Raw genomic sequence first — 13,531 nt, 5'->3', positions numbered from 1 at the left:
TGAAATTCTACGAAAAACAGTAAAATTACATTTACGCTTTGATTGACAGAAGTCAACCCTAATTGACAGATGTCAATCAACATCACTTTCATAATTTAGGACTATGACAACAAAGGCAAAGGGCACTTATGTCATGCCTGTAAGTTTTAAGTTGTTTGAATGAAAAACCACGTGTCCACACTGTCAAAGTTGAAGCAAAATGGCCACTCTACCCTTGGCCAAAAAATCCAATATGGCGGACACCGTGCTCTCATGGGAACTGCTATAACTACTGAATCTCTTAGCGCTCTTGACTTGCAACTTTTATGAGACATAGACATGGCATGGAACTAGTTGTCTGTGAAGTGTAAAGTATTAGATGCCGAGTCAAGAGAGGTATGGAGGTTGGAAGATTCACCAGTCAAAAGTTGAAAGATGGGCTAAGGGGTCTTATAACCTAAGTAGTACATCTTCTTGGTCTTAAAAAAAAAACACTCCTCATGAAACTTTATCCACGTCAACTACGTCTTTTCGGTAGTGTCTGGTGTAAAAATCACGTGAATCCATCAAAGGGTTTGGCAGGGAGAGGCTAAAGAGTCCGTATTAACACTGAGGGAGTCCGTATGGGGGTCTAAGTGGGATTAACTGGTCTTAAGGCTTCAGGACCACTTTTAAAGCGTTGGAGACTCGTTTCGGAGATCAATGAACCTATTAGGAAGAGTTTGAGCGGAATTTGAAATTTTGACCAAAATGGCCATGCTACCCCTTGGCCAAAAAATCCAAGATGGCGGACACCAAAAGGGGTGCTCTCATGGGAACTGCTGTATCTCTCCAACCTGTCATGCTCTTGACCTGCAAATTTTATGAGACATAGACATGACATGGAACTAGTTTGCTGTGAGGTTTGAAGTAATTAGATGCCGAATCAAGAGAGATATGGTGGTTGGAAGATTGACAACTCAAGTAGTTCAAGGCCTGGGTCAGGAGGTTAAATTGCCTTAACAAAATAAACAGCCATATCTCCATAAATATAGAGCCGATTCCGCTAAAACTTTCAGGGACAATAGATTTCCACACGAGCTTTCACCTTACGGCAACAATGCCGACGACGACGGTCAGGTGTCGGATCACGTGATCAAAGCGCTTCTCAATCGGTTTTTATCGGAATTGGTGAGATCTACACACACTCGTTACTGATCAATGAATGGAAAAATACTCATTAAAAAATGCTAGCCATCTACGTTTGGAACGAATTTCCTTCGTTCCTTAAAAAAGAGATTAGAGATTTTTAGGAGCTGAGAAGGAGCTTTTCTCAACTTAATGGTCTTTAGATTGTTATCAACTCTACTCGGCACTTCATTCCAAACGAGAAGATAAAATTTATCAAGACCTTCTTTGCTAAAAATATCTGCCTGAAATGGAAACTTCGGCACCGGCGATAGCCTTCTGACTACCCTTTTTTGAACTACGAAAGAAGCAGCCATTTTGTTTCTTTTCGAACATAAGACATGAACAAGACTTGACTACCACAGTATACCGCTGACCAAGAAGGCGGAAATCAAATATGGTGGCTGTAGTCGTCAGATCGATCACCGGACAAATATCTGGTGGGAAAGAAAAACTGCTGGCTTAGCAAGCCAAAAAACGAACGAATTATTATTTACTTTTCAAGTCTTGTATGTTTTCATCTCCTGCAATTCTTTGTTGCTTTTTTCGCAATTTCCACGTCCGTGACCGAAAGAAAATAAAAGATGCTAAAATAAATTAAGAGATGTACTGTGGGACTCACTGCATGGGTTGTTGTTTCCCATTAAGTCAAATATACGACAGCTTTAATTTTTCTCTTCACATGACAGCGAAATCAACCCACAACATTGAGCCACAGGAGGAGGGAGGTGGAAGGGAGAAATAACTGCTAGTATTAGTGCTCCATGTGTTTAAAAAATTATAACCTCGCTCTTAGGTCTTATGAAAATCTGTTGGTAAAAAATGAACAGGGATTTCAACTGGCCTGGCAGCAAGAAAAGGGTAAAAAACAAGATTATTCAAACTTCAAATTCTCCCCTCCCACCCCATCTTGATGGAGAGATAATTTGCACGTGCCCTTTGCACTGATTTCCTGCCGGCTCAGTTGGAGGCGTCTGTCCAATTTCATGTCGTACAAAATAACAAAAACGGGAAAAAACGTTATTGAGTGAAAAAGAAAATAGAAACAAAATGTAAATTGACGTGGGGATTGACTAGGGATTGATTCGCTCATGTTTATTTATGAAATACTACGTCCCTTGCCCAAAAAAATTTTCAAGAAACGACAATGAATCAGAAAAGGCATATAAAAGCCAGCAATTGGAAGAGAGATATCGGCTCCAAATGGAACATTTCAAAGAATATCCCCATTTACATGAGAGCAAAAGTAAGTGTTTCTTTCCATAAATCTTTTGAAGGTCACTAAATACTTACAGGTAGAAAAATGAAGCACAATTACAAAAAAGTATAATTTCATCAATAGGTCTTTTTCTCAAGAAATATAAGGCTATTGATAGCCAAATTTCCCAGTGATCACCACCAGAAAAAAGCAACAGTATCTAAATGCATATTCTATGGAAAGCTGGTACAAAACTGCCCAGGGTAAAAAATCTCTGCACCAAGTAGTGCGCAAATGCTGTCTCTTAAAAACACCAGCAGAGAGTAGCCTCTTCAAAAAAAGCACAGGTTCTGTGGCGAGCAGACGGGAGGCATTCACAGAAGCAAAAAGTCGAGCCAAATAGCTTTCAGGAAAAAAAATCTTCAAATCAACACAAAAAGAAGTGAAAAACGTAGGGTCAGCGATATATAAGGAACTTGACTCTGAATGTAAGGAGCCACTGGGAAAGTCCTTTAGAGAAGTAATGTCCATGGTTTCCGAGGCTGGGTTGACAAAGAAAGTATCACATGTTGAGGCAAAAAAAAATCTGTAAAGAAAAGAGAAAATTAAGAAAAAAATATAGAAAATTCCTGAAATAAAAAATTATGTCAACCTTCACCTGGCTGAACGAACATATTTTGCAACCAGGAAAAAGGAGGGTAAAAAATGCCCCGAAGCGGAACACCTGAAGTCATACAGCCTGAAAAATTACACAACTACCTAAACTGCAACCCCAAATCCAGATATTGTGCCAACAGGTATGAAAACCACCTGGCAAAAGTACAGCTTCTTGTCCTGAAGGCCACTAGGCAACTAAAGTCTGATATAAAAGTACGAGATGCAACCTTCTTAATGCAAAATAACTGGCTTCCCAATGCTTATGACTATGAGTTATCAGAAGAGGTAGCAAGTACTCTTCACAAGAAAAAAGTGGCTCTAAAATTGTTACAATCCTGGAAGATGATTACAGTACATTTATAAAGTATTTTGATCAAGCATTCTTACCTAATTTTATTCCCTTAAATGATTTAGTCAGATCATTTTAAAAAAGGTAATAAGTTGCCTGAAAGTGATTGTTGTCCATCATTTTTACCACCGAAAGCTTCAGATTAAGAGCAAATTTGTTACTGGTAATTAACACCTCATTACTGATTGCTCACCTTCATCATAAGTGAGTCAAAGATTGTTTGACTGCAGGATAGCTGTGCTGTTGAGCTATCTTGTCCATATGGATTTAATAAAATACACTGTGAACATGAAATTAGAAAAGAAGTCTCAGGCAACAGTTTACATTACTTTACTGAAAATACTACCATAACTTAGATGGCTTTAATTTCACAAGTTGCACAACATGCTCTGATGAATAGGGAAGTTGTATAAGAATTTAAGGAAAAATCAGAGTTAAGAAAAGGTGATGGTCAGATTCCTATTTGCCATGTTCATGTATGATTGAGAATGTCTGTGTTATTCTTCACAGGCTGGGAAATCAGTCATTGTTAACTAAGGCTAAAGACGACATCCCAATTTAGTTTGTCACCTCTCTTTAGATCGATTCAATCTAAAACATATAGATATGTATACTTTAAATTTCGCTACACATGTATAAGAACACAACTGTTGACGCATAGCTTTTTGCTTTCTCTCATGTACATGCCTTGTAGATTGAGTAATGAACTCTCTTTGTTGAAGCTCGTATAAATACATTTATCCACAAAAGTGTTGTACTATAAATCACTGTTAAATTTCTAACTCGGCGTTGAGCCGAGGCATTTAAATTTGGTAAACAACAAAATTTACGCTACGGGTAAGTTTTCACTCCGCGGTTTATCAATTTCCACCTCATCCTACACTGACGAGAATGGAAAATTTCCGAAACATACCAAAACATTTGTAATCTACAATTGGAAAGAGTACCATATAACCCCATACATTAATTATGTATTCCACTTCGTTGTCTTTCACGACAAAAATTTAAAAACAAAGTCTACTAGTCTGAATGCATAGTTAATGTATGGGGTTATATGGTACTCTTGCCTCTACAATTTAGTAAACGAAAAAATGCGCCCTCCTTGAATGAAACGTTCGTTATTTGGATTTACGCCTCAGAGCATTATGGAAGCTACGGCAGATTAGAGCTAATTTGCCCCGTGAAACACAAAAATACCACTCACGTCAGCTGTAGACCTCGCAACTGCACGAAAACAACGTCTTCTGAAAAAAATTTCGGTAGATATATCCATGTTCGCCTCCCCAAAAGCGTAAAGGCTCTCTGATCTAAACTTCGAACGCGCCATACGGTAATGGCCGCCATTTTTTTAAGTCTTGAAACTCTGCTGGGGGTCTCAAGCCAAAATAAAACCCAGGCCTTAAACTACTAGAGAAGTCAAGGGTGAAAGATGCGCTAAGGGGTCTTATAACCTAACTAGTACATCTTCTTGGTCTTAAAAAAAAACCACTCCTCATGAAACTTTATCCACATTAACGTGACGTATTCAAAAGTAATGAAATCATTTTGCGCATGCGCTGGCGAAAGTAAAAGCTCGAAAAAAGGGGTGTTTTGGCTCTTTTTTTTGCAGGGCTAAGAAAACCTTAAAAATCGAACGAAATTGACACGACATCACATACACATGATTGTCCATTACCTTAACAATAGTTTGTTGTAATTGGCGTAGAAAATGGTCTATTGGAGCATTTTTTACGAATTTTCTGGTAACACGGGTCTCATATGTACGCTATACGGACCTATTAATTTTATCTTAAGAAATTCATAAAAAAAATCACTTTTTATCGGTTTTTCGTTAAACGTACACCGACGTAATCACAATCTCGTATACTTTTCACTACAATTAAAAAAAGGATTGATTTTTCCAACCCCTTTCATCTACTTTTAAACGCCATAAATCTGATGCGTTTTGAGTAATTAGTGACATTTAGCACCAGGGTTTTCAGCGGAAACCTCGAACGGCAAACCGGTGGAGGTCACGTGAACAAGCCCTGCGGTCACGTTCGGAGTTCTCAACGCGCGTTTTCAACGGCGAGGTAGGTTTTCACGTAAGTGATTTACCTGAACGTTTTTCATCCTGATTTTGTTTTTATGCCACGTATAAATCAGAAATTTATGTAAACCAGTCTTTTTAGAACAAGTTTAGAGATATTTTTTTAGTGAATGAGTGAAAATAGGACTTCTTGTTGCCCTTTGAAAATCAAACACTGCTGTTGTCTGAAAATTCAATATGGCGACCTCTTCAATTTCATGTTTTTTTCGAAGGATTCGGTCGTTAGTGGCCTTCTGTGAGCTCATAAATGAGGCTTTCCTCACCTTTAAGGCTTATTATTCAAGCAGCAGTAGATGGTATCTGAGAAAGCTTAAAATGTTTTCTAATTCCAGGGTATCATGGCTCCATTCCGATGGCCAGAAATGAAGCACGAGTTAGCCCTTGCAAAGGAGGTGGCAAAGTATTTACCTGAAAAGCCCCAAGAGTGGGACGAAGTAGCAAAAATACTCAGCAAAGCTTTTTCTACTGATGATAAACAAGTAGAAGTCAAAGGGAGAGGATGTCGAGAAAAGATGGATAGAATACTTGAGAAATACAAATCGGAGGACGCCAAAGCTTTGAAAAGGTAACTGTCCCAACACTTTAATTCGATAAAGGCACATGGTTACATCATTTATGTTCTACATTTACAGTTAAACCTGTATCAAGCGAACCTGTATTAATGGTCAACCTGTATTAATGGTCAACCTGTATTAAGCGGTCAGTTTTGATAGCCTTGAAAATTTCTCCCTTTACTTGTTATTCCAAATATTGTGACCTCTGTTAAGCGGTCACCTTTTACAATGCAATTTGGTCCCAACGAGTGTATTGTTATTGTATCAAGCAATCACTTCATAGAGTAAGAAGATACCATCCGAATGTACAATCAATTATAGCTAAATTAGTACTCAAAAGCTGTAGTTTAGTTTTTTACAAATGAGCAAGAAATATAAATTTCTTACAGTGATCAATAAAAATGTAGGTAGGGCTGAACAATGTCAAATTCTTTATACTGTAGATGTTGAACCTTCATTAAACAATCAACCTGTACAAAGCTACTGGTGACCATTTTACACAGGTTTGACTGTAATTTGACTTTGAAAGGTCAGGCACAGAAGAGTAGTTGACTGAGCTGCAGCAGCTCTGTGAGGACATAATTACATACAGAAGAGATATGGCAGAGATGAGGAAGACAGAAAAGGAGGCAAAGAAAAAGAAAGAGGAAGGTGAAAGACAGAAAGCTGAGAAAATGAGAAAGGCAGCTGTAGAAAGATTAGCAAGTTAACATACTACATGATAATTTTATAGCTGTATTACCATTAAGTATTAATCATCCAACTGTTCCAAAAAGAGAATTCAGGCTTGTGCGGGAGTCAAACCCATGACCTCTGCATGACTGCTGCAGTGCTCTGCACCAGGAATGCAGAAGTCACGGGGTCAACTCCTGCACAAGCCAGAATTTCTTTTGGTCTATATTTTCACTACAGCTTAATTAGTGTTCATAACTGTGATGATCATTCACACATTCATTGTACAACATTCAGCCAAAAGTAGCTCACCTATGAATCCTGATCAAATTGTCACTGGTGAGAGCTGATTTAGTTTCAACTCCTTTTCTTTTAGAGCGTCCCAGTGATACATTTAGTAAGTCTGATGAAGATTCAGGGGGGTCCGATAGTGGTGATGGAAGCACTTCTTTGAGAGGTACATTACTGTAGTGTATAAATATTCAATGCTGATTGATCTTTTAAAACCTGTGTTTGATTACAGTGTAATAGCTATGGCTGATAGTGCATTTACATAAAGAAATAGACAATGGCCAGCTATTTTCAAACAGTAGTACTTTTGTGAGTGCTTGAGACATGTATTTCAAAGCCTTTTAATGAAACAAACATTCGTCCATTGTGGTTTGATTTTGTGGGGGTTCAAAAATTTTCAAACCAATTTGATTTTAAACCCCTTCAAAAGTGCAAACAGCATTTTAGTGAAACACCTATAAATAGTGTGATGATTGTTATTACTTTAACAATTTTCAAGTAAATTCCACAAACGTTTGTACATTTGTTATTTGAATTTCTCTGAAATACTACTTTCACTCTATTGCATTGGTAATAAAGTGTAAGATAGGATAAGATAAAAGATCAAACTTCGTTGAAAGAAATTTGAAGCAAAAAAAATCTTTGATCATTATAGGTTCAAAGAGAAAAAGGGTCCAGAAGCGTGCAACTAAATGTTCAGCAATGGATATGTTGACAGAAAAATACTCTCAGAAAGCTGAAATTAAAAAGGATGAGCTAGAACTTAAAAGAATGGAATTGGAATTTGCCAAAGAAAAGAATGCCACAGAGGCAGAAGAAAGAAAGGCAAAGTTAGAAATGGAAATGCAAGAAAGGAGGGTAATTCTTAGCCTTTTGAAAGACCGTCTTTAGAAGAAAAAGGGGAAAGAAAATTTTTTGTAGCATTGTGTCCATTTTTCCACTGTATGTTCCATTGTTTTACCGTGAGCAAACCATTGGGCATTACCTTGACCGGACTTTTCACTTCATGGATGTCAACTTTATTCACATGGGCCAAAATATTGTGAAGGCATGTTACAAAGAATGTTTATCACTAAATTGTGTGCCTGCATATGGCAGCTGTTGTGTTTCACAACATAATTATTTCATGCAAGTAACAATTAAATTTCAACTTTTCATTTGAATTTTGTTTGGGGTTAGGGGGAAGGGGGGTTCCTGGTACCACCTCCTGACTAAACAGACTCAGACAGTTACCAGGCCTCTACACTAACTTTTCAACTTACTAGCCAAGTGGCTAGTGGCATCTTAGATGTTACAACACTTTCAGTTAGTTTACTAGCTAAACTGGCTGGTTGAAATCAAAAACCACTAACCAAACCTGAATTTCTACTAGTCTGGCTAGAAGGCTATCGTCAGTGTCAAGCCCTGGTTACAGTTATGTATAATGATTTGTTTACTTACTCTACATTTGCTCAGACAGGGTTATAGCTGGGTTCTCTCTAGCAATGCAAACATGAGGTGCAAGCAAAATTTGCAGACTCAGTAGTGCATTTTATGGTTGCCAATTAGTGCAAGACATCTGAGGCTGTATGGGCTGGTTTGGCTTTGATCTTTGCTTAAAAGATTTTTTGATGGATGATTTTCAAGCAAAAAGCCTTCAACTTGACTTGTTAGCTTGTTTATTTGTTTTTCAGTATATTTCATTAAAGATTTTCCATTTTATAAGCTGCCTCCTCAAAATTACAGCATGGGGAGGCCCACTATGCATTGCCATTTCAAGCTTGGTTACAAAACCAAAAAAAGATGGTAATGGTAAAAAAAAATTTTTTGCACTAGAGACTAGAAAGGTATGTTTCCAATGAAGAGGGATCAAGGTCAAAAAATGTGCTGGTTTGTGACCCATACAGGCAAGTATGGCAATTAATTAAGATACTTGCCACTAAGTAATACTTCCCAACAGGCTGCAGCAAAACCTTGAGATTTTTTTTAAAGTCTAAGTAGGCAAAATTTTGACACATTTTACCGAAGCCCCACTCCACACATGTCCTGACTTTGCTCATTGCTGTATTGAATGCTTGTTCATCATCAGCAATATGGGCTCCACGAAAGGGTCCAATGATGTTGCATGCTAAACCATAGGCACGGTCCCCATACACAACGTATGGCTCTCCTGTGGGTGTCTGGAATCTGCTAAGCTTGTCTGTCAGTCCACTTACACCAAGCATAAATGCGTCATGTCGACGTCCCTCTATTGGGCCAAACATGTGTGCAATCAGGCCGTTTGGTGCCACAACTGACTGAGAAAATAACCCATGTTAACACCATAATTCACAGCTTTTACTACATACCACAAAATTCCACTTATAAGCCCCTGGTTACATTCCCATTTTCTCCTGATTCCATTGTGCTTTTAGTTCTTTAGGACCAAAAAGTACTTGGAAACTGTATAAGCCCTGGATTGGCACTGCAAAATCCTGGTTACTACCCCAACTCCCCTCCCCACCTGCCAAGCCCAGGGCTGGCACTGCAAAATCCTGGTTACTACCCCAACTCCCCTCCCCACCTGCCAAACTCATTAGCCAAAAGCCCATTGCCACATCCACATGTAATAATTGTTCTAAGAACAAAAGGCCTTCAAAATTGTGACAGCCAAGGTTTTAAAACCAAGATTTGATGATACTTGACTCTATTAGAAAAATGACATTCTCAGGAGGTGTACGCGTGTGCGTGCGTGTGTGTGTGTGTATGTGTGTGTGTGTGTGGGGGGGGGAGGGTAGAGGCTTAATTAAATGACTAAGGTGCCTTAACCAAGACTGGAAGGGGGTGGGGAGTAATTAAGGTTTCTTAGGAATTTTTAAGATGCATCCGACCGAATTAAAGAACGGGGATAATACTCGGCTGAAATTTCAAGCAATGTATCCTTTTATGTCCACTGAACATGATGCGCTGATTGTGGACGGGGCGTGCAATAGGTCTCGCAGTCCCATCAATAAAATCCCAGCACTGATTGGGCGGTGCTCCTTTATTGTTTATGACTTGAGAGAAAAACTCGGGGTCCAACCACACTAGATCTAACGAATCGAGTAGGTGTTGAAACCGGTCATAGAGGTCATCCATTATCAAGAAATGCAAATATTCATTTAGTCAATTTATTGCGCATGTTATTTGTCTTTAATTCCAAAATAACTTAATATTACATGAAAACATACCGCGTTAAATATTACACTGAGCTCAGACCCAGACCTTCCGAAAAAGAGTACCAGATCGCACCATCTTGCTGGGTAGACCGATCTCCTGAGTAAGATCATTAAGGCCTCCATCCCAGTTGCGTGTGTTCGCTGAACACAAATGTAATACTCTGGGATTTCCAATGCAGTCAGGAGGCGTTGCATGTCGTGTTTTTGGAACCTGTCAATGAAGTTAATGTTTTTTAATTTGAAATTCAACAAAAGGCCATCGTGTCCAAAATTGGGGAAAAAAAACCAACCTAAACATCGTCTCACACTGAATTTCAGTCAAGTCTTCCAAATTGAGCCGTATATAGTCGGGTTTGCTAGTTTCAGGGAACATGGCATCGACTAGAAGAAGATCCAGGTCGTCTTCATCGCTCGAACCATCTGAAGAACTGCTGTCATAGGCCAGAGCTACAGCAAGGATGTCCTCAAAATCATGCCTTAGAAATGGAGAATAAAACATTTATTTCTTTTTTACAGATAAATGAAGGTTTGAGAACTCCAAAAAATCCTGAAATACATCAGCTTAGAAAAACTAACGTTGCAGCAGCCGCCATTTTCTGGAATTTCCCATAATTCGCAAGTTTTCTACGTAAATTTGCTTGAGGTTGGAGAAGTGTAGCTAAAGTGGTAGAAGCCATAAACGTCAAACACCAAACGTCAAACGCCAAACGCCTAACCTGGAACTGCCGTTTGAGGTCTGCCGTTAATGCAAAAACCCTGGTGCTAAATGTCTCTATTAACTTGATACTTACAGATACACTACAACAGTTCCAGTACTAAACGCCTGCTAAGTTTGAATACTGGAAGAATGAGGGTTATTGAGTTAAAGTAGATTGAGTGAGTTCCTGTCCATCTCACAATTATGATATTTTTGCCTAACTCATAGACCTTTGAAAATCTCTAAAAAAAATTATAAAATTATTGCTTTGACCTAATTTTACTTAAACAGAACATAGAATGATGTATTGTTCCCTGTGAAAATTGACAGGAGGCAACCCTAATTGACAGATGTCAATCAACATCTTTTAAATTTAGGACTATCACAAGAGAGGCAAAAAAAACTGTTCTGTCATGACTGTAAGTTTCGAGTTGTTTGAATGAAAAACCACGTGTCCACACTTTGTCAAAGTTGAAGCTATCTCTCACTTTTTGCCCGGTGTTAAGTGTAAATGCGTGTTGCGGACCAACATTACGTCACTTCAGCCAAACTTTAAAGCTGTAAGTACACACTTTTTCTGCTCCGGTTTTTTTACCTTTTCGAGGCCGTTCACTTATTGGAAGACGTTTCTAAGGTGCTCGGGCACCCTCCTAAAACATTTTCCTCGCATAGGAAACGGACGCTTCTGCGCAGGCTTTGCTTGAACTTTAAGGGTGCAACGACAATCATGATGTTATTAGAGGCCCTCTTAATAGTACCGAGGACCTCTTTTTAGTGTTCAATAATGTTTGTGCAGGTAGTAAGGAACCGATTGGTGTTGGTTTTCTAACCATCAATGGCTGGCGGGCTTTTACAGACACCTTGCTATGCCTGTGGCAGGATATCATCAGGATAAGAACTGGTATGTATGTACATTTCCAATCATGCCAATTCTGTATTCTCATTCCTCTTCATAAGTGGTTTTTGTGTTCAAACCAAGTAAAGATTCACTCTTTCATTTCACTTTTGTTTTAGCCTGCACCATGCATCCCAGGTGCACAGATTGTTGGAGGAGCTGGAGCCAGCTGGCAGCGACGTTGAGGTGCTCTCTCAGGAGGATGGCTGCAAAGTTTGGCTCGATTGGGTTGTGCCCAATCTAGGCAAGAAGGCAGCTGGAACCCTGAAGAGCTACCTCAACTCGCTCCAGATGTTCCTCCACTTCCTTGTCCACAGGAAGCAGAGAGTTGGCTTGCCCACCATCTCCAAACCAACCCTGGAGATATTAGAAGAGATGCTCGCCATGAAGGGCTGGTGACGCAGTATAACAAAGGAGACTTCAAGTGCGGAGAGGTACGCTAATTTCAATGCTATTTGCTCCAAGTTTATTAGCATTTGGCTGTTACGTGCTAACCTGGATGAATAATGTCTTTATTATTATGATTACTATCATTACAAGATGCTCACAACACCTGAGGTTCATGAAATAATGACTTTGTGACCAGCAGTAGAGAGCCAGAGGGCACTGTTCTCCGCGGAGAGGTGCACTGACACACAAAACCTTACCGTCGCCCAGTATGCGGCACAAGGGACTACCTCATCATGCCACTCACCCGTAGTGTTGGAACGTGTCCCGGCACGTTGGAGATGGCATCCATTGGTCAGCGGAAGGTTGCCCAATGGGATGCAAATTATGGAACAAAAGTTCTATTTGTGACGAGTCACAAACGTAAAGTGGACGGCCCTGCACCGATTCCATGCAGTAAGGAGATAGCAAAGAATTTGGAGGTTTTTGTTACCAAGCTCAGGCCAGTGGTGTGTGCGGACTTGTCCGACTCCGGGAAGCTCTTCCTGAAGTCCGATGGTGCTCCTTACCAGAGGGGCACAATTGGCCGCAGAATAACAGCGTTCGTGCTGAAATCTGGTGTGCGTGCCGACCGCCCATGAGCACCACAGCCTTCAGGAAGTGGCTGGTTACGATGATGAAGACGAAGAAGCGGAGTGGCCTTCCCATCAACGAGGATCTGCTGCGGAGGCTTATGTGCCACAGCAAACAGACGGCACAAACTTGGTAATTAACATAGGAATACATCCACTTATAAGCAGCTTTTTTGAACATGTCTTTCTCCCAAACATACAACATTTGTACTAGAGAATAGTTACATTTATATGCATCAGATTGTAATGCATCGGATCGAAGAAAGCTTGAGCGGATTCAGGAGTGAGCACTTAAGGCAGTGTACAAAACTAGATCAGTGTCCTATCAAGAACTGCTAAGTTGCGCCAAACTACCGACATTGAACAATCAGCGCCTACAAGACATTGCCACTTTGATGTTTAAAGTTAAGCACAGTCTCGTACCTGAGAATATTTCTGACTTATCTAATATAAAGAACACTCAATATAATTTACGGAACAGTGACTTTGAACTGCCAAGATTCGAAACTGTAAGATTTGGTAGGAATTCTTTTAAATATATGGGACCTCTCATCTGGTCGAAGTTACCAAGACACCTAAGAACGATAGAAACTCTAAATTCGTTCAAGAAGAACATAAGAAAAGTCGACCTTTCAAACTCTCGTTGAAATTTAAAACTTAACTAAACAACTTTATAATCTTTTTAATTATCTACTGTAAATAACTATCATCTACAAATGTAAATGTATGTGACTTAAATTTTTTAGTGTCCCCCATTAGCTTATAGCTAAAAACATACACACTTAATT

The 13,531-nt window shown here is 39.4% G+C and overlaps 2 protein-coding genes and 2 long non-coding RNA genes across 5 annotated transcripts; 2 read left to right on the top strand and 2 right to left on the bottom strand.

The window, feature by feature from the left end:
- Nucleotides 1–1,471: 1,471 nt before the first annotated feature.
- On the bottom strand, nucleotides 1,472–4,863 carry LOC148717670 (uncharacterized). 2 transcript variants are annotated; one of them, XR_015994884.1, is made up of 3 exons: nucleotides 4,555–4,863; nucleotides 3,544–3,630; nucleotides 1,472–1,583 (listed from the first exon to the last, which is right to left on the bottom strand). It is a non-coding gene; the product is annotated as an uncharacterized LOC148717670 (long non-coding RNA). The 2 variants fall into 2 exon arrangements; XR_015994883.1 differs by lacking the exon at nucleotides 1,472–1,583 and adding an exon at nucleotides 2,382–3,203.
- An 873-nt stretch (nucleotides 4,864–5,736) lies between these two features.
- LOC111344031 (uncharacterized) lies at nucleotides 5,737–8,119 on the top strand. Its single transcript, XR_015994882.1, has 3 exons — nucleotides 5,737–6,004; nucleotides 7,042–7,122; nucleotides 7,612–8,119. It is a non-coding gene; the product is annotated as an uncharacterized LOC111344031 (long non-coding RNA).
- A 1,584-nt stretch (nucleotides 8,120–9,703) lies between these two features.
- LOC148717669 (uncharacterized) lies at nucleotides 9,704–10,701 on the bottom strand. Its single transcript, XM_088743807.1, has 2 exons — nucleotides 10,423–10,701; nucleotides 9,704–10,343 (listed from the first exon to the last, which is right to left on the bottom strand). The coding sequence occupies exons 1-2, from the start codon at nucleotides 10,629–10,631 to the stop codon at nucleotides 10,097–10,099; spliced, it is 456 nt and encodes a 151-aa protein (XP_088599933.1). The 5' UTR covers nucleotides 10,632–10,701; the 3' UTR covers nucleotides 9,704–10,096.
- Nucleotides 10,702–10,979: 278 nt separating this feature from the next.
- On the top strand, nucleotides 10,980–12,967 carry LOC148717668 (uncharacterized). The gene is made up of 3 exons (XM_088742392.1): nucleotides 10,980–10,999; nucleotides 11,814–12,120; nucleotides 12,363–12,967. Exons 1-3 carry the CDS (start codon nucleotides 10,980–10,982, stop codon nucleotides 12,750–12,752), a joined length of 717 nt encoding a protein of 238 aa, XP_088598518.1. The 3' UTR covers nucleotides 12,753–12,967.
- Nucleotides 12,968–13,531: the final 564 nt, after the last annotated feature.

The sequence above is a fragment of the Stylophora pistillata genome, chromosome 13 (genome assembly GCF_964205215.1).
Source record: "Stylophora pistillata chromosome 13, jaStyPist1.2, whole genome shotgun sequence".
Lineage (NCBI taxonomy): Eukaryota > Metazoa > Cnidaria > Anthozoa > Scleractinia > Pocilloporidae > Stylophora > Stylophora pistillata.
The sequence above is the reverse complement of the archived record's forward strand: the minus strand, read 5'-3'. Positions and strand labels throughout refer to the sequence as shown.

What these genes read in the sequence shown, in the direction of transcription:
- LOC148717668 (XM_088742392.1), top strand. Translation starts at nt 10,980, where the DNA reads ATGAGGGTTATTGAGTTAAA. An exon ending in ATGAGGGTTATTGAGTTAAA is followed by an intron (nt 11,000 to 11,813) that starts GTAGATTGAGTG and finishes AACCAAGTAAAG; the next exon opens with ATTCACTCTTTCATTTCACT. An exon ending in TGCTCGCCATGAAGGGCTGG is followed by an intron (nt 12,121 to 12,362) that starts TGACGCAGTATA and finishes CACTGACACACA; the next exon opens with AAACCTTACCGTCGCCCAGT.
- LOC148717669 (XM_088743807.1), bottom strand. Translation starts at nt 10,631, where the DNA reads ATGTTTTATTCTCCATTTCTAAGGCATGATTTTGAGGACATCCTTGCT. An exon ending in CAGTGTGAGACGATGTTTAG is followed by an intron (nt 10,344 to 10,422) that starts GTTGGTTTTTTT and finishes CTTCATTGACAG; the next exon opens with GTTCCAAAAACACGACATGC.